The sequence below is a fragment of the Phyllostomus hastatus genome, unplaced genomic scaffold (genome assembly GCF_019186645.2).
Source record: "Phyllostomus hastatus isolate PE091 unplaced genomic scaffold, TTU_PhHast_1.1 phas_contig_34, whole genome shotgun sequence".
Lineage (NCBI taxonomy): Eukaryota > Metazoa > Chordata > Mammalia > Chiroptera > Phyllostomidae > Phyllostomus > Phyllostomus hastatus.
The window spans coordinates 24,429,617-24,454,459 of NW_025333857.1; the positions used below are offsets into that span (position 1 = coordinate 24,429,617).

General features: G+C 37.2%; 1 protein-coding gene, 1 long non-coding RNA gene and 1 pseudogene across 4 annotated transcripts in view; 2 read left to right on the top strand and 1 right to left on the bottom strand.

Annotated features, from left to right (window-relative positions):
• The window catches only part of RIC1 (RIC1 homolog, RAB6A GEF complex partner 1), a 128,397-nt gene extending 104,828 nt beyond the window's left edge, over positions 1–23,569 (bottom strand). For all 3 annotated transcript variants that reach the window (XM_045840299.1, XM_045840298.1, XM_045840301.1), the window contains exon 1: positions 23,178–23,569. In XM_045840299.1, the coding sequence (XP_045696255.1) occupies positions 23,178–23,321 (144 nt within the window). In that variant the 5' untranslated portion in view covers positions 23,322–23,569. The remainder of the gene's footprint in view (positions 1–23,177) is intronic.
• On the top strand, positions 5,913–6,818 carry LOC123819760 (annotated as a pseudogene).
• Positions 23,570–23,776: 207 nt separating the features above from the next.
• Positions 23,777–24,285, top strand: LOC123820270. The gene is made up of 2 exons (XR_006785924.1): positions 23,777–23,978; positions 24,116–24,285. It is a non-coding gene; the product is annotated as an uncharacterized LOC123820270 (long non-coding RNA).
• The last annotated feature ends 558 nt before the right edge of the window (positions 24,286–24,843 follow it).

A 24,843-nucleotide genomic window follows, 5' to 3' on the forward strand; every position in this document is an offset into this window, starting at 1 on the left:
AGATAAATTTTGCAGTTTAATTCCATGCAAGTTACTAAAAAATACTTTTAAAAACTCAGCAACAACCCTCAGGGGGAAAAAAAACAGACTCGGGAGCCATTATAAAAATTATCTAAAGTTATCAAAAACCTTGCCATCCCAACACTGATGGCTGCTAACACTACTTACTAACCTGCTATAGCTATTGCCTCTAAAGCTGGTGGATGAGTATATAGGATCAAGAATCCACACTGTGATGAAGTTAGGAAATTGTTGACATGGTTCCAGGATTTGATGACTTTTGAAATCACGCCAGAAGGAAGAAGAATTACTAAATTTCACCAAATTTTGCTAAATGGAAATAATATAACAATACTGGTTCCTGGATGAGTAGGAGGGCCTGAAGTATGAATGGATTTCCCTTGCCTTATGCTAGATTGTTTTGTCTTATAATGGCAAAAATATGTAAGTCATTTTTGAACATTTCAATGTCTGGATCTATGAAACTAAGTTTCCTGTTAAATGGGAGTACTGTTGTAAATGCCATTATTGTAAGTTAATCATGACTATGTTGGAAAAAAACAGTTTGCTCTTTGAAGACTAAAATAAAGGTGGTTTTGGTTAGAAAATAAAATTCCCATTTATAAATAAAAAACTAAAAACAAAGAAACTAGAAAGTACAACCCAGACTGAAGGAAAAAGTATCTCTTAGTGGGCCCAGACAGCAGATGAACTCAAAACAACCACAACAAATATATTTTTAAGAAACAAAGGGGAGGACTTCAGGTCAAGATGGAGGTATAGACAGACAGGCTTGGCCTTCTCACACAAGCACAGAATTACAACCAGATCTCAAAATTTGTAATACACAGAACTGTCAGAAAATCAACGTGTATGAAGTCCGACAGCCAAGGATTTAAAGAACACACATTCATCTAGATGGGTAGGAAGGGTGGAGTCACAGAGAGGCAGTGTAATGAAGAAACGGGGCAATGGAACCCAAGTGAATGGGAAGGATACCTAGGAAGCGATACCAGTCCCAGACCAGACAACAAAGCCCAAGGTTCCAGGACCAAGAAGATAAATGACGGTTACCTCTAGCTGTAAAAAACCTGAGGAGGCTGCCGTAGCAGAAGAAACTGCCTGATTTTTCACAGCTTAAAGGGCCTGCACAGTCTCATGTGTACACAAACCCACCTACTCTGGGATTCACCACCAGGGCAACAGCTGGAAAAGTGCCACTTGCACACAGAAAGTGGGTGAAGCGACTGGAAACTGGCCAAGCCCCAGGTGAATCACCAGAAGCCAGGCAGCAGCACTGTCCCCTCTTGGAGACCTCCCCACACAGCCACAAAGCAGTGAATCGGGCTGCCCTTCCCTGGTGATTACCTAAAGAAGGGGTGTCAAACTCATTATCACTGGGGGCTACATCAGCCTCATGGTTGCCTTCAAAGGAATAATTTTAGGACAGTATACATGTAACTAGTCCTTAACTGTTAAGGAGTTGAAATTACATTCAGCCCTTTCAAGGCAACCATGAGGCTGATGTGGCCCCCAGTGAAAATGAGTTTGACTTCCTGGACCTAAAGCCTCTGCTGCCCCATACAACTTAACAGGTGCACTTTTTTATAATAGGCCACACTATAAAGACAGGGAGTCAAAGCAGCTCTACCTAATACACAGAAATAAACAGAGGGAGGCTGCCAAGAGGAGATAAAGAAATATAGCCCAAATGAAACAAGAGAACAAAACCCTAGAAAAAGAACTAAGTGAAATGGTGCTAGCCAACCTACGAGAAGCAGGGTCAAAACACTGGTGATCAGGATGCTCAGAGAGCATCCCGTACTCCTTGAGTATGGCAAAAAAAAGGAATAAATGAAGGTCACACTAAGTGAAATAAAGAATAATCCACAGGAAACCAACATAGAAGGGAAGGAAGCCAGGATTTAAACCAATGATTTAGAACATAAGGAAGAGATAAACATTCAATCAGAATAAAAAGAAACAAGAATTCAAAAAAAACAAGGGTAGGCTGAGGAAACTCTGGGATATCTCCAAACATGCCAACATCCAAATCATGTGGATGCCGGAAGGAGAAGAGGAAAAGCAAGAAATTAGAAACTTATTTGAAAAAACAATAAAAGAAAATTTCCCTAATATGGTGAAGGAAATAAACATACAAGTCCAGGAAGCACAGGGAATCCCAAACAGATTGGACCCAAAGAGGACTACATCAAGGCACATCACAATTAAATTAAAATGCCAAAGGTTAAATATAAAGAGAAAATCTTAAAAGCAGCAAGAGAAAACATAGTTACCTACAAAGGAGTTATGATTAGACTGTCAGCTGATTTCTCAAAAGAAACTTTGCAGGCAAGAAGGGGCTGGCAAGAAGCATTCAAAATGATGAAAAGCAAGGACCTACAACCTAGATTACTCTATCTAGCAAAGTTATCACTTAGAATGGAAGGGCAGATAAAGTACTTCCCAGACAAGGTAAAAGCAAAAGGAGTTTATCCACCAAGCTATTATTACAGGAAATGGTAAAGGCAGTTATTTAAGGAAAAAAAAATCAAAACCATGAACATTAAAAAGGCAGCAGGTTCACAACTATCAATAACTGAATCTTAAAAACAAACAAACAAACAAACAAACAAAAAAACACCTAAGAGAACACCCAGAACAGAAACAGAATCAGAATCAGAGATACAGAGATCATCTTCATAGTTACCAGCTGGCAGGGGGAAGGGGGAGCATGGAGAAATGGTACAGAGATTAAGAAGCATAATTGGTAAGAACAAACTAGACAGGGGGAAGTTAAGAAAAGCAAAGGAATAGAGAAGCCAAAGAATTTACATGCAAGACCCATGGGCATAAACTAAGCACAGGGATTGCTGGAGGGAAGGGAGGTACTGGGTGAAGGGGGGCAAAGGGGGAAAATATTGGGACAACTTTCATAGCAAAATCAATAAAATATACTTAAAAAAAGAAAAGAAAGAGCAATGATATAGGTTTTCTTCCTCCTTAAATTGCATTTGGTTGGAAAAAAAAGAACATAGGAAAGTATGTTTAAAGAATCAAAGAAAAATATGACAATAATGCCTCAACATGTGAGAATCTCAAAAAAGTAAAAGCAATAAAGAGAAGTACAGAGTTTAAAAGTATAACAATATAGAAACTTCATTATATATGCTCAACAGCACACTTGAGATGTCAAAAGAATCTAAAACCATGAAAATAATTCAATAGTTATTCAGTCTAAAAAACAGAGAAAAAGAACCAAAGTAGAATACTTGTAGGATATCAAGTGCACCAATATGTTTATAATGGGGAGTTCCAGTAGACAACATAGAATAAAAAAATATTTGAAGGAAAAAATAGCTGCAGATACCCCAAATTTGGTGCAAGACATTAAGCCCCAGATTCAGAATGCCTGAAAAACCCAAGTGGGATAAACACATACATACACTATGCACAAACTACTGAAAGCCAACAATAGGAAAATGCTGTAAGAGCAAAAGTAAAATGATTACACACAAAAGAACAAAAAAATATAATTAATGGCTGACTTTTTATCAGAAACAGTGAAGGCCAGAAAACCATAAAATGACATATTTAAATGGTGACATAGAAAAACTGTCAACCATTAATTTTGTAGCCAATAGAACTGTTCTTCAAAACTGTAGGCAGAGCAAAACATTTCTAGCTAAAGAGACTGAGAATTTGTTGCTGGCAAACCTGCATTACAAGAAAATACTAAAAGAAATCCCTCAGACAAAAAAAAGGAAATGACATCAAATGGTATGCAGAAAAGAGTTCATGAAACAGGCCTGAGAAGGCTACACTATAAAGAGTCTGCCTGCAAGGCTGGTCCTTGGCTGGCATCTGGGAATTTCGATTTTGGGAGGGTTCCAACCATTCCTTAATTGATCAAATTAGTTAAGTATGCCTAAACTTTTTGTACAAATCACATGGCTTATGTTGAAACAGGTAGTGTGGAATTTTTAGTATGTTGTCTGACAGAGGGGCAAAAGTGTAATGACCACCGTTAACAAGAAGGTATCTTCAGACTGAAAAACCAAGCAGGCAGGCAACTCCATCGAATATAACAGAATTATAGGGTAATTTACTTAGGGAAGATTGGGCCAGAACAGATGGCCCAGCAGTTTTGCACAAATTTTCTATGCTAAAGATTCCTTTTACTGCATCTTTTTTTTTTTAATAGTATAACTCAGGTACTAATGATTGACAGGACAAAGAATGCAGCAGCTCTAACACCACACCTCCTGGTGATCTATACTATCACCAATTTGATATTCATCTGAGTCATCCTGGCTATTACTAACAAAACTACTTATGGTTACATTTTAAGGAACACATATATTCATTAACTAGAAGGCTTACTCAGGACAGTGAGGTTGGTTAAAAGTTACAGCATGAAAGGACACGGAGATGGTTTTTGTTCACATCTATACATACATATGTGCTAAGCAGAGCACACCCAATAAAAACCTTGAGGACTGAGTCTATAATAAGCTTACATGGTAGACAATGTTGCATATATGTTGTCACAATTCAATGCTGGAGAAAGTAAACATAACCTATATGACTACACCGAAAGAAGGTAGCTTGCACCTGGTTCCTTCCAATTCTCACCAGTGAGCCTTTGAAATACTTGCTTTGTATCCTTTTTTTTTGTAACAAATCATAAACATAAGGCCCTGACTGGTGTAGCTCAGTTGGCTGGGTGTCATCCTGCAAAGCAAAAGGTCCCTGGTTCGATTTCCCGTCAGGGAAACTGCCTAGGTTGAGGGTTTGGTCCTCAGTCAGGGTGCTTACGAGAGGCAACTGATCAAAGTTTCTCTTCCCCACCTTCTCCTCTTTCTAAAAATAAATAAATAATAACAAATATAAGTATACCTATAAATTGAGTCCTGTGATTCTTCTTAGCAAATCATTGAACCAGGGAGGAGTTTTGGGGACTACTGACATGGATGGTTAACTCAAATCCAAAAGACAAAACCCAGAGTACAAGAAATGGCAAATAAATGGATAAATGTAAAAACTAAATAAACATTTTTATCTTTTCTCCTATTATCTTTGTTTAAAAAGACAATACACTGTACTGATATATACATGTAACATACCCAACAATATCTCAAAGAAAAGGCTGGAGAACAAAACATTCAAATACAAAATGAATATGAAAATGGCTTGAATAACACTATAATTAGAGCTAATATACACGTACAGATGACTCCATACAACAGAATACACATTTTTGCCAAGTGTATGTGGAATATTCTCCACACAGACCATAAGTCAGGCCACAGAGCAAGTCTTGATAAACTTAAAAGTTTACATATATATATCCAAAGTGTTTCTTCTGATCACAATGGAATGAAACTAAAGATCAAAAGCAAAAGGAAAACTGGAAAACTCACAAATATTGGAAATTAAACAACCCATTTTAAAAATAACCAATCAGAAAGAAAAAAATCACAAAGGAAATCAGAAAATACCTGAGACAAATGAAAATGAAAGCACAACATACCAAAATGCAAGAAATGCAACAAAGGAAGTGCAAAGTAGGAAACTTACAACTATAAATTCTTACATTAAAAAAGAGGTCAAATCAATCTTACTTTACATCTTATCAAAATACAAAAAGGATAACAAATTAATCCAAAGCTAAAAGAAAGATAATAAAGATTAGAACAGAGATAAAGAGTAGAAAAACAATAAAGAAAAAATCAAAGAAACCAAGAGTCAATTCTTCAAAAGAGTCAACAAAACTGAGAAATCTTTAAGTAGACTAAGAAAAAAAGACTCAACTGAAAGGAAATAAAAAGGGGGACATCACTACTGAATTTACAAAAACAAAACTGAGAGGAAGTGGAGACCCCCGGGTGTGCACACTGCCTCTGGCCACAATGAGCTCATTACCTGGGCCCCAAGAGGCTTGCTTTGCAGGTGAGGATCTAAATATAACAGAAACAGATGCCTTCTATAAGAGTGAAATGTTTGATCCAACAGAAAAGCACATTGAGTCCACAAGAGGAGAGGACTTGCTTTAATCTTCAATCGTGAGAGGTTCTTCTGGTACTTAACACTGCCAGAAAGGCAGGGCACCAATGCAGACAGAGACAATCTTAGGCACAGGTTGTCATATCTAGGATTTGAAGTGAAATGCCTTAACATCTTAAAGCAGATGTTACTTCTCAAAAGTACAACTTCTCAGTTGTACTTCTCAAAATCAATGAGGCATCAACCTCTAGCCATGTAGGTGCCAATTGCTTTTTATGTGTTTTCCTGAGTCACAGTGAAAGCAATCACATTTACACATATGATGCCAAAATTCAAATGCAGACATTGACTGACTTGTTCAAAGGAGAAAAGTGTCAGAGCCTGGATGGAAAACCCAAGATATTTATCATTCAGGCCATGTTGGGGAAACCAGTATGATGTGCCAGTCATTCCTTTCAACGTTGTGGATCACCCCACAGATAAATTGGAGGCCTAACATCAGGGAGATGGGTGTGGTCTCAGTTTACACACTGTCTGCTACAGCAGACTTCTTCATGTGTTACTCTGTTGATGGTTATTATTCTCATCAGGAAACTGTGAATGGCTCTTGATACAGTCAAGATTTGTGTGAGATGCTGAGAAAATTCAGCTCTCCATAGAGTTCACAGAACTCACACTAGTGAAGAGGAAAGTTTCTCAGCACCGAGTGGACTTTTGCAAAGACCACTTTTTTTGCAGTTGGAAAGAAGCAGTTCCCCTGCTTTAGCTCCATGCAAACTAAAAAGCTGCATTTCTTTCCAAAATCAAAATAAGGCTATTTTATTTTATGTATTTGTATGCAAAATAGATTTCTCTTTTTTAAAATATAAATAAGTATCACTGGATTAAAGCTATGGTACAGCAATTTCAAATGTATTAGGTTTTAATGAGAGAAACTGTTAAGAAAAAATTCAAGTGGGACACAGTGCAAGGTTTTGATAGATGTAGAAACAAAATGCTAAGGGAATTACTATAAATAAAAATCCATAAGCATTTGTAATACTTGATTTTTGTAAGTTGCAAGATTATTCACAAAATATCTGGCTGATTTAACCTGTATTTTGTGAATTTTTTAATGAAAGTTTTTGAAACCTCTCCAAAAATTAAAAAATAAAAAAGGATCATAAGAGTACTACGAACAGCTGTACACTAACAAACTGGATAACCTAGATAAAATGGACAAATACCTAAAAAATACACAGCCAACAAACTCTGAAGCCTGAATAGAAAATATAAATAAACTTGTAACTAGTAAAAGGCTGAATTAGTAACCAAAAAATATGCCCAACAAGGAAAAGCCCAAGACTATATGGTTTCACTGGGAGCTCGACCAAACATTTTAAGAAAAATTAATACCAGTCCTTCTCAAACTCTTCCAAGAAATTGAGGGAGGAACACTAACTCATTCTGAGGCTGACATTATTACCCTGATACCAAAGCCAGATAACAACCCTACAAGAAAAGACTACAGGTCAATAACCCTGATGACTACAACTGCAAAAATCCTCAATAAAATCAATAGCATATTAAAAGGATTATAAATAATAACCAGTGGGATTTATTTCTGAAATGCAAGAATGGTTCAACACATGAAAATCAATCAATGTAATACACCAAATTAACAGAATGAAGGAAAAATACCCTGTGACCATTATCAGTTGATTCAGAAAAAGTATTTGACAAATTTCAAGAACTTTTCCATGTCAAAAAATACCTCAATATAACTAAAACCTTAGCCAAAATCATACTCAAAAGTAAATAACTAGAAAGCTTTTTCTCTCTAAGGTCAGAAACACACAAGGATGTTTTCATCACTTCCATGCAAAATAGTACTGACAGTCCGAGCCAGAACAATTAGCAACAAAAATAAATAAAAGGTATCCAAGATGAAAAAGAAAAAGTAAAATTATCTCTGTTCTCTGTTAACATCTCATATGTAGAAAACCCTACAGACTCCACACAAACTGTTAACAATTATGAATTTAGCACAGTTACAGGATACAGTACCAACACAAAAATCAGTTACATTTCTTTGTAATAATATCAAAAAGTGAAATTAAAGAAACAATTTTATTAGCAGTATCAAAAAGGATAAAATACTTAGGATTAAGCTTAACCAAAGAAAGTGAAAAACATGTACACTGAAAACTACAAAATGATACTGAAATAAATTAAAGAAGATACAGATAAATAAAAAGACACGCTGTGTTCATGGATTACATAAAAATATTAAGATGTCCATACTACCAAAGGCAACCTACAGATTCAATGCAACCCCTAACAAAAATCCTCACATATTTTTTTTATTAGCCAAAATGTGAAAGTTCACCTTAAAATCAATACAGAATCTCAAGGGACCCCAAACAGCCAAAACTAATCTTGAAAAGGGCAAAATTGGAGGTCTCATACTTTCTGATCTCAAAACTTACTACAATGCTACAGTAATCAAAACAGTGCCAAGTGGCATAAAAACTACTTACATATGCGATTAAGTGTTTTTCAACAATGGCACCAAGACTACCCAACAGGGAAAAGAATACTCTTTTCAACAAACAGCACTAGGAAAATTGGATATCCAAGAAAAATATATAAATTTCGACACTTGTACCATATGAAAAAATTAAAATAGATCACAGGCATAAATGTAACAACTAAAACTATAAAATTCTTAGGAGAAAACACAAAACAAAAACTTCAAGACACTAGATTTAGCAATGATTTCTTGGGTAAGGTACCAAAACAAGCAACAAAGGAAAAAAAAGTTAAGCGGAACTTCATTAAAATTAAAAACTTTGGGGTATCAGAGGATACTTCAACAGAATGAAAAGATAATCCACATAATGAGAAAATATTTGCAAATCATATATATTCAGAAAACAGTAAGAACTACATCTCAGTAACAAAAAGACATACAACATAATTCAAAAATGGGCAAGGAACTGAACAGATGTCCCTCCAAAGAAGATATACAAATGGCCAATAAGCTCATTAAGAGGTACTCAGTATCACTTCTCATTATGGAAATGCAAATCAAAACCACAATGAGGTAACACTTTACACCTACCCATCAGGATGGCTATCATAAAAAGGAAAATTTTTAAAAGCAAGGAATAGGTAGGTGTTGGCAAGAATGTGGTGAAGTTGGAACCCTTGAGTATTGCTGGTGGGAATGTAAAAATGGTACAACCACTGTCAAAAAGGATACTATGATTTCTAAAAAAATAGCAACTTCTCAAAAAATTAAACACAGAATTACCATATGCACTGTGGGGGACATACACAAGGGCATCAAAAGCAGGGACTCAGCCCTGGCCAGGTGGCTCAGTAGGTTGAAGTGCAGCCCCAAACACTGAAAGGTTGCGAATCGACCTAGGTTGCAGGTTTGATCTGCCAGTCAGCGAGCTCAAGGGCAGCAACAGATCAATGTTTCTTTCTCTTTCCAGTGGTAATAGTTACACAACAATGTGCCATAGAACTGCACATGTAAAAATTAGTAAAAAGTTAAGTTTACCTTATATATATTTTACCACATTGAAAACATGAAAGTAAAAGGAAGGGGGCTGAAAACATTGCTGTTTTACTAGAATGAAGTCAGTTTCAACCTGAAGTGTACTATAATGAAATCCATATTATAACTGCTAGAGCAACTATTAGTAAAGTACCATATTTGGGGGGCTATAAGACACACCTCAGTTTTAGAGGCGGAAAACAGGAAAAAAACTTTGAAGCAAAAAATGTGGTAAATATTTCATAACATAAATAACATAATATTTCACTAATATAAATGTAAACAGAACTCAACAGCACCATTAACCACCGTTATTCCTCAGTGGGGGGATGCATCTTACAGTCTGAAAAATACGGGTAACTCTGAAAATATAGTTAAGCAACCAAATTAATTAAAGAAATAACAGATAAACAACATAAAAGATACAGAAAGCAAATAGCAAAGCAGCTAATGTAAAACCAACCACATCAATAATCACATTGCATGTGAGTAGACTAAACACTCCAATCAAACAACAGGGATTACCAGACTAGATTTTTAAAAACAACAACAAAAAACAAGATCTAAATATAAGCTGTCTATGTAAGACACACTTCAGATTCAAAGATGTAAGTAGTATGAAAGTAAAAGGATAAAAAAAAGGTACGTCGCACAAGTGAAAACTATAAGAGAACTATACTGGTAATAACATAAAGAACATACTTTAAGAAAAAAATGAGAAACAAACATTTCATATTAATTAATGTATCAATACAAAAGAAACATGTAACAATTACAAATATATACAAACCCAACAATGTAGTCCCAAAATACATAATAAAGCAAAAACTGACAAACTGAAACAGGAAACAGACAATTCACCAACAGAGCTGACAATTTCAATCTCCATGCCCAATAACTAACTGCTAAAACTAGACTGCACATTAGCAAGGATATAGAAGAGTTGGTCAGGTCAACCAGTTTAACCTAACATTTAGAGAATACGGCAAATAGCAGAATGCATATTCTTTACAACACAGGTGGCAAACACAAAGTCCACGGCCGAATCCGGCCCTCCACTTTGTTTTATCCGGCCTGGTACCTTGTTTCTACCCCGCAGCAGCACCAAGCTCTCACTTAACTGTTCAGGAGTAGTTACATTTATACAGTCCTGAAATTACATTTGGCCCTTTGAAGGCAACCGCGGGGCTGATGTGGCCCACAGTAAAAATGAGTTTGACACCCTGCTTTTCAAGTACCGATAAAAAATTTTCTAACACAAATGACACACTAACCCATAAAACAAATGTTTAAAATTTCAAAGAAAACATTTTAAAATACAGGGTCCAGCACAAATAACACCCCTTATTTATTACAAAATCTTTTATTACAAAATCCTAAGTACACAATTCTATAACATAACAATATCATACTCAAGCACACCATATGACATTTTAGGTAAATGTTTAAATTAAAACTATAAATTATTACACCCATATTATTACCCTACCAACCACACTCAAGCAGACATTACTTCTGCCAGCCCTGTATATTCCCCAGCTACATGGAATGAAGTTAAAAATCAGTAACAAAGATTTGGGGATATTCTCAAATATTTGGAAATTAAACCACACATTTCTAAATAAATCATGATTCAAAGAAATGTGGTTTTTTTTTTAAGTTTAAAAACTGAGCCAAAAACAAAATTCAAATATATCAAAAAGTTATGGAATGGGAGGAGATGAACAGTAAGGTAACAGAGAATTTTTAGGGCAAAAAAAGTATTCTGTATATTACAATGATGAATATATGTCATTAACATTTGCCCAAAGCCACTGAACATACAACACCAAGAGTAAACTCAGGTAAACTACGAACTCTGGGTGGGTGGGGAAGGTCATTAGGAAGACATAACTACCTTTTTGATCTGAGAGCTGGACCCCCATAATTGGAGGCACCCTCATCCCCTGCCCTATGATTTGGAATATGCATTCCATTTGCATTCCCTGCTCCCAGAACTTGTTCAAAGGGTACAATTTGGTCCGAGGTTGTGACCCAATGGAGTGATTACAATGTGTCAATGCAGGTTGTCCTTGGTAAGAAAAAAAAAAAAATATATATATATACCATTCTGATTAGTGATGTTGCTGATGGGGGGAAGCTATGCATGTGTAGGGGTAGGAAATCCATATACCTTTCTCACTTTTATTGTAACCTAAAACTGCTCAAAAAAACAAAGTTATGGGGTATAGCTAGCAGTGTTTAGAAAAAAACTTAGAGTTCAATGTGCCTATATTTAAAATATTAAATTAAATTAATAATCTAAGCTTCCAGCCTAGTGAATATAAACCAAATTGAACACAAAGTACAAGAAAATAATAATTTAGTAAAAAATCAATAAAATAAGTCAGTCAAGATGGCAGATAGATTAACACAGCTTACCTCCTCACACAACCACATCAAAATCACAACTAAACTATAGAACAATCTACACTCAGAATCATTGAATGGAGGTCTGACAACTACAGAATTAAAGGAACCACATCCATCCAGACCATTAGCAGGGATGGAGACGCAGAACCAGTTGGTCCTACATCCATGTGTGGTGGATAAAAATTTGGAAGGTATATCTCAGGAGCAAGAAGCCCCAGCCCCAAACACACCCCCCCAAGTCCAGCGTTCCAGTGCCTCCAGAAAGACAAGTTCCCATAACTTCCGGCTGCAAAAACCAGCTGGGATTGAGTTGGAAGAAACTGCTGCAGTCCCAAGCAGTTTCTCTTAAAGGACCCACTCAGACTTAACTCAGACTCACTCCTGAGCTCCAGCACCAGGGTGGCAGCTTGAATGGCACAAGCAGCATACAGGGAGGAACTGAAGTGTCTGGTGTCAAGGTGAGAACTGGGAGACATTACCTAGTATAGTAGGTGTCCTACAATATTAAGGAGACAGCTTTCTCCCAGACAGAAAGGCCAGCAGAGGCCAATGTCCCTTTTCTGAACTCTCCCCACACAGAGTCACGGAGCCAGCAGGTGGGTACCATAACTGAAACTCCATCAACCTGGCTAACACTGTCTGTCCCACCCAGGAGATCCCCTGAGATTCCGTCCCACCCAATTTACAGCCCACTCAAGCTATTAACAGTAACTTTTCCATATGAACAGCTGACCTAAGCTCATGCTTCACAATTTCCTAAGTCCTCTCAAACAAGCAACAGCTGGGCCACAGTGAGCCCCCAGCCCCCATGCCTCTTGCTATGTGGCCCCAGGACTGCCACTAGCAACAACCAACCTAGATTCACAGCTTGTCTTTGTCTGGGAACCTCCTAGCCCAGCACAAGTAGCAGCCACCTCATATTGCTTTATAACTCAGGCAGGGTGGCACCAGGCAAACCACAGGTGGGGGCTGACCTTGGCCTCTACCACCTGGGAAACCCCAGAGCCTGCACACCCAGTGGACAGCTACAGACCATGTTGAGCACTGCCACCCTGCCCCTGCACAACTGATCCTCCACAGAGGGTGGAGATTGGTGGTCAGAGGACACAGCCAGTCCTTGCAGCTGACCAGCCTGGGTTAATCCCTCCAACTGACCTGCCAAACAGTAATCAATGCTCAACTACAAGTAGAAGGTGTACTCAACCCACACAAAGGGCACACCTTAAGTATCCAGCTTGGGTGATAGAGGAAGCTGTACTACTGTACTCTACAGGACACCTACTATATTAGGTAACACTATCAAGATAGGGAGTCATAGCAGCTCTATCTAATACACAGGTGGCAAACACAAGGCCCATGGGCCAAATCTGGCCCTCCACCTTGTTTTATCAGGCCCAGCACCTTGTTTCTACCTGGCAGCAGCACCAAGCTCCTTGCCCCTAGTTAAGGAGTAGTGACATTTATACAGTCCTAAAATTACATTCAGCTTTGAAGGCAACCGAGAGGCTGATGTGGCCCCCGGTGAAAATGAGTTTGACACCCCCGATCTAATACATAGAAACAAACACAGAGAGGCTGCCAAAAGGAGGAGACAAAGAAATACAGCCGAAATGAAAGAACAGATCAACACTCCAGAAAAAGAACTAAAAAAATGGAAATAAATAATCTACCAAATACCGAGTTCAAAACACTGGTTATAAGGATGCTCAAAGAACTCAGTGAGAACTTCAACAGCATAATAATCCAGTCAGAAATGGAGGATACACTAATTGAAATAAAGAACAATTTACAAGGAAACAACAGCAGAGTGAATGAAGCTGAGAATCAAATCAATGATTTGGGATAAAGGAACCAAAAAACAACCAACAGAATAAGAAAAAAGAACCCAAAAATATGAGAATAGTGTAAGCAGCCTCTGGTACAACTCTAGCATTCTAACATTTGCAACAGACATGCCTGAAGGAGAAAAGAAAGAGCAAGAAATGGGAACTCTATTTGAAAAAAGAATGGAAGAAAACTTCCCTAATTTTGAAGGAAATAGACATGCAAGTCCAGGAAGCAGAGAGTCCCAAACAAGATGGATGCAAAGAGGCCCACTCCAAGACACATCATAATTAAAATGCCAAAGGTTAAAGATAAAGAGAAAATCTTAAAAGGAGCAAGAGAAGTTAGTTACCTATAAGGGAGTTCCCATAAGACCATCAGCTGATTTTTCAAAAGTAACTTTGCAGGCTAATAGGGATTGGAAAGAAATACTCAAAGTCATGAAAGCAGGGAACTATAGCCAAGACTGCTCTACCCAGCAAAGCTATCATTTAGAATCAAAGGGCAGATAAAGAGCTTCCAAGACAAGAAAAAGCTAAAGAAGTTCATCATCACCAAAGCATTATTACATGAAATGGTAAAAGTACCTATTGAAGAAAAAGATCAAAATTATGAACAATGAAATAGCAAAAATACAAATCTATCAACAACTGAATCTAAAGAACAAACTAAGCAAACAAGAACAGAGACAGAATCATAGATACACAAAGCATTTTGATGGCTGCCAGATGGGAGATGGTTGTGAGGGACATGTAGGGGAATGGGTGAAGAAGTGAGTGGATTAAGAAGTACAAATAGGTAGTTTCAGAATAGCCATGGGAATGTAAAGTACAGTATAGGAAATGGAGAAGCCAAAGAACTTACATGCATGAACATGGACATGATTGATGGTGTGGGATTGCCTGACCAATTGGGGGTGCTAGGTGAAGGAGGGGCAAAGGGGAAAATTGGGACAACTGTAATAGCATAATCAATAAAATATAATTAAGAAAAATAAAAATCAACAAAATACAACACAAAGAATAGACTAAGGCCAATAAAGCCAAAAGCTGGTTGACTGAAAAGATCCATAAAATTGATAAAATTTTTAGTTTAATGAGGGCAATTCCTTGAGATAACCTATTAATTTTAGGATGGGTTTTTATATTTCTGCAATAAAACACTGTTGGAATTGCACTGAATCTGTAGATTGCTTTGTATAATATTGTCGTTTTAACAGTATTAAGTCTTCAATCAATGAACACATATGTGAATGTTTTCCATTTATTTGACTCTCCTTGAATATCTTCTTCCATCAATGTTTTGTAGTTTTGAACATACAAGTCTTTCACCTCCTTAGTTAAATTTAATCCTAAGAACTTTATTCTTTTTGATGCTCTTATAAATGGAATTGTTTTCTTAATTTCTTTTTTGGATGTTTATTGTTACTATATATAAATGCAACTTATTTTGTTACCTACAATTTTGCTAAATTTATTAGTTCTAACCAGAAAAAACTACTAGAACAAGTTCTGACAATATTGCAAGACAGCAATATACGAGAATTTTTTATCTATATTCTATGCCAGTAACAATCTGAAAATGAAATTAATTTATTCAAACAGCATCATAAAGGATAACTAAAACACTTATGAATATATTTAACATAATGTTTGAAAGACCTGTACACTGGAAACTGCAAAATACTGCTAAGAGAAATTTTTTACAACCTAAATGGAGAGACACTGCATAATCATTGACTGGAAGATTCCATACTAAAATGTCAATTCTCTGTATTGATACACAAATTTAGTGCAATCCCCTGAAAACTCCAGTAAGTTCTTTTTGTATAGAAATTGACATGATGATTCTAAAATCTATATGGAAATATCTAGAATAAGCAAAATAATTTTTAGAACAAAAGCAAAATAGGACTTTCACCACCCAATTTCTGAACTTGCTATAAAGCTAGAGTGATGCATTCATGATGATAGACTATTTGATCAATGGAACTAAACAGAAAATACAGAAATAAACCCTTGTATTTATGGTCAATTGGTTTTCGAGAAAGGTACCACTGCAATTCAATAGTGAAGAGAGTCTTTCCAAGAAGCAGTCCTAAAACAACTGGATCTGTATGTTAAAAGAAAAAAAAAAACAAAACTAAACTTAGATCTTTGCCTCACACCATATATTAAATCAACTCAAAATGGATGATGGACTTATGTGCAAGAACTTAAACTATAAAACTTCTAAAGAAAACATAGAAAATGCTTGTGACCTTAGATTGGCCAAAAGTGTCTTAGATGAGACACAAAAAACATGATTCGTAAAAGAAAAAGTTAGACTTAATCAAAATTAAACTTTTGCTCTCCAAACCAGTAAGAAACCGAAAAGACAAATCACAGAATATGATAAAATATATGCAAATCATATATCTGATAAAGAACTCTTATAATTCAGTAAGAGAAACGCTCCAATTTAAAACAGGGGTTGGGGTAGATTTGAATAGGCATTTTACCAAATAAGGTATACAAATGGCTAATGAGCACACTGATTAAGATGCTAAACATTACCAGTCATTAAGGTCAGAATGACATACCTTAATAAGCTGTAATGGCTATAACTAAAAACTAAAATGGCTGTAATAAAAGGATGTAGAGAGAAAGGAACCTTCACACATTGCTGATAGGAATATAAAATAAAATATTACAGCTATTTTGGAACGTTTTGCAATTTCCTAAAAAGCTAAACATATATTCAACCATGTGACCTAGCATTTCCATTTGTAGGTATCTCCCCACAAGAAATGGTAATATATATCCACACAAAGACATGTAAACAAATGTTTACATAGCAACATCAACTGGTGAATGGATTTAAAAACTGTGATATATTCATACAATGGAATAATATTCAAAAATAAAACAAAGTACCACAAAAACATTATATTAAATAAAAGCCAGGCACAAAAGATCACATATTATATGATTACGTTTAATATGAAATTTCCAGAAAAGCAAATCCAAAGGGATAAAAAGCAGACCAACAGGTTTCTGGGGTTAGAGTGGAGAGGTTGAACGCAAACGGGATAATTAATACCTTTTGGGTTGCTATAAATGTTCTCAAACTAGATTGTGATGATGGTTGAACAACTCTAAGTTTACTAAAAATTACTGTGCACTTCAATATATATTTATAAACCTCAATATAACTTTTAGAAAATTAAGCCATAGCTAATTCTACAGTAAACCAACAATATCCAAAATTTCACATGTAAATTTAGATATAATTTATGATTGAAAAAGCCATATCACTTGGGGAGATGTATAGGCTTGTGATGGCTACCCAAAGTAACGCAATTATAATGAACTTAAAAGGTAAAAATACCTTGACTCCAACCAATTGATGCTTGCTAGTTCATAAAAATATTTTAAGTAACTGTCTCACTTTGTAGCAAATCTGAATTCTAGAATATTTAGAAGCATTTTTAAATTGTAAATTTATTTTTTTCTAATTTCATAAATTACCTAATACATAAATGCTTTATATAGCAGTTTTAAGTGGAATACTTAATACAATACTTCCTATACCACCATTTTAGGTAACATTTACAAACACTGTATTAAATATTTAATCATACAATGAGAAAATTTTTTCAATTCTTCTTTAACCCTTTTGATCTAGATAAGGAGGAAATCTTTATGAGGTGCTAGTTTACTCGTAAACCTCTCTCCTGTACTTGCCAACTGATGTTTTTAAGAAAAGGACAAGAGCCTTTAACAGAAAGCGATTTCATGACACTGTTTTTATTGTATTCCCTCACACACTAATCCTCTATCAGTATAAGTGGTGCTAGGTTTCCATGTGTAGGAAAGATACAAATTAATCTATTTTGAAAGATAATCTCAAGTTGGGTCAGGTATGTACTATGAGCACAGTATGAAAGTCATGAATGAGGCATGTGAAGGACCTAAATTCAGGAAAATTTGCGTCCCATGATGTAAACCACCCAAGACAGAGTAAACTCACAATGGATGTTTACTTCTAACATGGCAATGATTCAGAAGCACCTAAAGATGAGTGAAATACCTTTATTTGTTTATACTGCTTCTTTTGTGTGTGTCTTTCTTTTTGGACAGATTATATCAATACAAACACATGTTGGGAACCAACAGTTCCCACTAATTACACTATTGCACAACAGTTTAAGTTTTGGTAAAGTGTAGATTATCTAATAATTAAAGTAGGACCCTTTATCAAGTACCACTTTTATTTCTAGCTTTATTGATATAATTGGCATACAGTACTGTATTAATTTAAAATGCACATGTTGGTTTGAAACACTTGAACCTTACAAAATGATCATAGTGTTAGCTAACACCTGAATCAGGTCACATAATTACCATAAATTACCATAATTACCATTTCTCTGCCCTAAGCAACTTTCAAGTACTTAGCAACTCTCAAGTAATACAGTATTATTAACTGTAATCACAATGCTGTACATTAGATCCCCAGAACTTACCCATCTTAGAGCTGGAAGTTTGTTCTCTTTGATCAACATCTCCCCAACTCCCCAACCCCCATAGTCCCTTGTAACCACCATTCTAACCTCTGTTTCAACGACTTTGGCTTTTTTAACTTCCACATAAAGTGATACCACACAGTATTTGTCTTTACCTGACTTATTCAACCTCACATAATGCCCTCAAGGTCCATTCAAGTTGTTACAAATGGCAAGAGGTCCTTCTTTTTCATGGCTGAATAATATTCCATTATAGATATATTTTTATCCATTCATCCACTGACAGATATTTACATTGTTTCCATATATTGGCTATTTATTACGAACAATGTGAACTGCTTTTCTACTATGTATTTCAAAAAAGTAATTAATTCACTTTCACATATATAAACCTCTTTAAAGTTTTTCTGAACTTAAACTGTAATTTATAATACCATATTTTTAAAATTTCATGTCAACACTTTAAAAATCTTCCAATTATTAAACCTTTAAAAAATTCTGTGCTATACACATAGGACAGATATCCTGAATTCATTAATTTATTTTAAAAATAATTAAGCATACGTTTTGTTCAAGGCATTATAAATAATACAAAATATGATTATTTCTGAACTCTAGTCAGTTATAATCTAGTTGGAGAAATAAAGCATGTGGCAAACCAACAATACAAAGAGACTTCATCAAAAAACGTATATTTCTGGTTATGGTAAATAATGAGAATAACATATAGAAATCAGAATTTCAATAGACGCTAATAGACGGATAATATTCTGATAGGTAGAGATGGGGCAAAAGAGCACTCCAAGAGGGGAGTGTCTATAATATCAAAGTAAGGAATTTGAACTTCATTCTGTAACCAGCACTGAACCCTAAAAGACTTCTAAGCAGTAATTTATAAGGAAGGCTCTCTGAAGGCAGTAATAGAACAGATTTGAAAGAGTGAGTTGGGCAAATGTAGGTACAAATTAAATGCCCTTCCTGAGGTTATACAGTTAACCAGACACCCTACCCTACAACTTGCTCCACTGAACACCTATCTTACTGTTTTCTATTATTAGCATATAGCAACAAAAGTTATGCAAAGATACATAATTCGTAAGTTTTTATTAGCAACTTTCACAGTGATAACTCACAAAATTTTCATTTATCATGCTAACACACTAATGTCTTTGGGTAAAATGTTTTGTTATGATACATACAGTATGCCCCTTCATCCCTTTCATATAGTGCCCATTCATAAATGGGCGCTATCTTTCACAGGAGGTGTTCAAAAATACTGGAGAAGCTAATTTATATATTTGAAATAATCAATGATCTGGAAATTGAGATAACACTAATGTAGAATTACAGCATTCTAAGGTATCATTTTGTGATTCACATTCACATACAAAGACTTCCATATCAACAGTTAAATAGTATGTTATAGGAATAATTCCAGCCTCTTTGGTATAGGACAAAACACAATTCATTTCATGAAACACCCATGTCAATGATAAATCATAATGTGTTTTAAATATTAAATAGCAGCTTCATCCTTGAAGCTGAAACTAGTCCTTTTACAATGCCCTTGACAGAAAGACGTCAATTGTTCAATAAATAAAGTCACACTTCTACCACCCCAACTTGACATGCACATACCAAATCTTTTTTAAGCACACTTTTTTGGGGTTCCAAAATATCTAAATGATCCCTGTTGTAAATTCTTGAGTAGTTTTCAGAATTTCTAAGTAGAATCACAAAATAGAGAAATCAAGTTACACTCAAAACTGGTTATATCCTCAAACTAAAAATGAAATAAAAAACCAAAGTATCTACAAAAACTCTTTTGTTCATAAACACATCTAAACAGCACTATACTATATTCTTCAAATTTGGAATATGGGAAGAATTTTCAAGAGATATGACTCTATAACTGGGATTCCATTAGATACTTACGCTATATAACAGTAGCTATAAGGAGTACATGAAAGTTCACTAAAAGAACCATGAAATATAAGAAGTTATTTTTAGAGATTTCACTCTAATATTTCCATAGTTTAATGACTAATCAACATTTAACATATAGCAATTCTCTTGGACATCAAAAAATCCAATTTAGACTAATAAATGCATGTTCCTTCCACAAGGCTAGGTTTCTTTATTAAAACAATACATCCCTCTTAAGTGCATTTAACTTACTAAGAGAGACCCAACAAAATTTGAGGCAAAGTGTGTAATATGTTTTCATCTCTTTGGTGTCTCTCCCTGTCTCCAAAAGCCCTCAAGTGGCTTTTAAGACTTCAACTACTCCGTAAAACCCTTCTTTAGATCCTCAAAATTCACTTTATTCTACAAAGTGTATATACTTGCATATACAACCTCTCCAATATCAAAGCTTTCATGTTCTCATGCAAACATTTTAGCCCAATTCAGTATAAATTATGTGGGATAAATGATAGCTCAATTTAGCTATAGGTGTTTACACATTTGGAGGAAGTATGTTAACCTAAATTTATTTTAACTTACATAGTTTCAGTAAGTGCAGAAAATAAAAAATCAAAATAAAAAATTTCAGGTTCACCAAAAAAAAAAAAAGAGACATAATTCAAGAATAGGAGACTGAAAGTTGAAGTCTGACACCTGTTCCCCATTCGCCCAGTTCTATAATCAAAGAGCTTAAAATCAACTGATCCAATACTTTATTTTTAAAGTGATGAAGCTGATGCCAAAGGTCAAGATTGACCACTCATAAGCCTACAGCACTTTGCAGCCTTCCCCAAGATATCATTTCATTTCATTTCACCTCATATCTCTGGACCCAAAGATTTCCTATAACCTAACTTTCTGTACACTGGACCTTAATAGTAGTGGCCCCAGGACTTCTGTAAAAGGTAGCTCTTTGTGTGTAGGGTAGCAGTTTAAATGAAGAGTATGAGTAGTTTTAAATTCCAGGATTACCTTCGATTTACACAGCATTTTTTACACAATAACTCCAAAAGTAAAAAAAAAAAAAAAACACAAAAAAACCACCAAAAACAGATATTCTCAATATTCATAAAACAGGGGGGATTTTTGTTTCTTTTACGGAAGATTAAAGTAACTTACAGGCTTCTGGTCTATTCATCCCTCATAGTTAGTTGAATTCTGCCTAAAAATAAGTTAGGTCCACCTTTTTAGAGATAAGGAAAGTTAAAATTTTAATCTTTACAATTTTTTACATTGCAGTGAAATCGCTCACTAAACTCAGAAGATAATTTAAAATTCAAGTTATAATTATTTTTTCAGCATGTGCTTTATATAGGTATATGCACCCAAGCATAAAAAAGTATTCAATTGGCAGACACAATGTAAATGAATTAGTATTTTATTTAAGAACCAAATGATATACCATATTTTTCTTTTCAAAAAATGCAAGGGGGGGGTGGGCTGGGATGGGAGTAAAAGACAGAAAACTGTACTTGAACAACAATTAAAATTTTAAAAAACTGTAATAACTATATGGTATCAGATGGGTACTAGACTTATCGAGGTGATTATTTGTAAGGTATATAAATGTCTAATCACTACGTTGTACGCCTGAAATTAGTATAATATTACGTCAAGTGTAACTAAAAAAATTTAAAAATTATTTCAAAAAATGCAATCAACCGCCAGACAGAAGTCACAATGTCGGCTTTATAACAGCCTACCTTGTTTTAATATATATTTAAAAATTAAGTCAACCGAAACTTAAAGGTAAAAGTCTGATTCACAGTATATGATAGTCACATAAAGGAAAAACCAGAAATGTCTCAATCTCATCACCACATTTACCAGGGATGTGAGGATAGCAAAGGGTGTTCAGGTGGTTAAACAGAGAGCTGAGGGTTTTAACTAATTTAACTAACGTCAGTATTTCACACAGATCTAATAAAGCCAAGGTCACAACCTATTCCCACATGGTCAAGTTACCTCTGGAAAGATAAAAACTTCACTCTGACATCGATTAGTGCCGCCTTCTTTTAAGAAAAAGAACAAGAACACTTTTATACCCTGTTTTGTAGCCTCTATAGACAGTTCGCAAAGAATATAGTGTATCTCATCCACTATTTACTTTTTAAGCCTTTTTTCTTATCTACTCGGCAATTAGATACAAGAAAGAAAAAAAACAGGATTCACAGCAAGCAAGAAACTGTTTCGTGCTCTCCCCAAATTTATTTCCAGCTGTTAATATCTCTGATGTAGTGCGAACAGATTTGAGTTCTATTTCAGCCCCTACTAACTCTCCCCCCGCCCCCAACAAGCACAATTCTCTACTCAAGAGTCCAAGAGCAGCAGAAAAAAAGGACCAGCTTGCAAATGGGGAGATGTTCGGGGGACGCAAGAAATTAACCAGACCTTTAGAGAAGAAATAAAGAACTCTAGCTGTAGTTGCCAGAAATAAGTTATGAGAGGCCTGTAAAGTCTGGCACTGGATAAGAAGTCTAACACGCTTACCCTAACTCCACATCAACGGCCTTTAAAGCAAAGGAGGGCTGGGAACACAACAGCCGCTAGCTTTCTAATTGTGGAAAGTTTAAACAAATTTGTTCATGGGAAACCGGGGAAGGGAGAGGAGGGTAAGTCCGGGCTCAGCCGAGGGAGCGCGCGGGGTCTGCCCTGTGCACGACGGTCGGTCCAACGCAGTAAGGCACAGGATTTTTGGCAGCAGCAGCAACTGTATCCGCCCCGGAGCCCCAGCCGGAGGACGGGCCCGGACCCCGGATCCCGGGTCAGAGTAGGTGGAACAAGGAGGTGGACGGCCAAGATGAAAGGGTCTGCGCGAAGGGTAAAAGGCCTGGGACTCTGGGTGGAAGTTGAGGGCGGGGTGGTGCCGGGACGCCGGGGAGGGAGCGCAGAGAGGCTACGGGCAGCTCTACTTACTCGGCAGTACCAGATGCTGAGGCGGGCCGAGGCCAGCACTGCGAAGAAAGTCCTCTGGGGATCGGACTGAACGTGGAAAGGCGTCTCGGCCGTGCTCCCCAGAGGGCAGAGCAGCCTCTTGGGCCAGCCGCTCAGGAAATACATGGTCCGCGCGGAGCCGCACAAGCCGCGGCGCCCGGCGGCCCCCGGCCCCGTCCGTCACACTCAGTGGCCCGGGGCCGGACGCCTGCCTCCTACACCGCCGCCGGCGGAGTCGGCGGCGACGGCGGCTGCAGCAGCTTGGGGCATCTGCCCGCTGGCCTGGCCTGGCTGACGCGTTGCTAAACTACGAAGACACCTCTGGAGCTGACGGGGTACGGGGTACGGGGTACGGGAAGGAGGGAGGAGGGAAAAGCCTGGACTAAGAGGGGGCGGGCAGAGTGCGGAGACCCGCCCCAGCCCCGCCCCATTCTCGGGCCGCGCGGGCGTCACCACTGCGCGCCGCGTGGGAAGGTTAGCGCGCGCGCGCGCGCGCACTGGAGACTTCTCCCTTTCCCCCCCTCCCCCCCTCTGAAGCCCCGCCCCAATCTTCACCAGCGACCTCCGCGCAGAGTCTTTACGTAAGAGGTATTGCCCCTCTCCGGCTTCTTTGCGCCTCCTACTTGCAATCTTGAGGTGCACTCCTGGCCAGGAAGGCGGGGTGATCGCCGGAGTCTGGGAGGCCGGGAGGCAGAGCCAGGCGTGACGGTGCTGCGATACTTCTTTTTTTGCGCTACACGCCTCTCCTCTGGCCCAGCCAAATATGACTTCTCTTGTGGATTGGTAAGACCTTTAGTGAGAGCTGCCCAGCGTTGCTCGGCCTGGGCGGCATGGACTGGGGCGAGAAGGGGGAAGATGGGGGGGGGGGGGGGGAGCGCGGGGAGCGAGGGATACGGGATACGTGACCCTGGCTGCTGGAGCTCCCACCTAGGGCTCCTGGCCGCGACTTCAGTGCTCGGCAGTTGGGTCCCTGGACCAGTAATCTCACTGTGTGCTGTGAAAGCTGGTGGTGAAGTTCCCGCCCTCGTGGAGTGCACATCTGGAAGAGGCCTTTAATTCAATCCGTAAATAAACAACCAACGACGAAAGAGCCTGAGTCCTGTCCTTTGTCCTTTAGGAGTTTAAATCTAGTATATATTTTTGAATTCAGTTTGCATTCATCTGTCCTTTTGCCAGTTACACATTTTGGACAAGGTGAGGTTTGTCTGTCTCTTGTACCCTCCGTAGAGTATGTGCCAGGAAAGACTTGGACCTCAGTTCAGAGCTGGAAAGGACTTTAGACGTTATGTAGTTTAGTGTTTAACTTTTGGACCACAGAGATCACTTTAACAACTGTTTGTTTTATTGACCCAGTGATTACCTGTGAATAAGAGGACAGCATGAACGGGGATTGAGTAGAGTGAGAGTGGGGTGGGGGTCTGGGAAAAAAACTTGCTTCTGATTGTTTATCTTTTTTGTACAGTTTGAATTTTTCTATATGTTTATATTACCTTTTCAATTAATTTGTGTTAGCCCAGGTTAAAAACAAAACAAAAACTTAACTCACATTTTAAAAAGTAGCAATGTAGACAGCAAAAAAAAAAGTAAATCCATATCATATGGAGCATTGTAGCTGGTAGTCACAACAAAATATGTAACTTTACAAAAT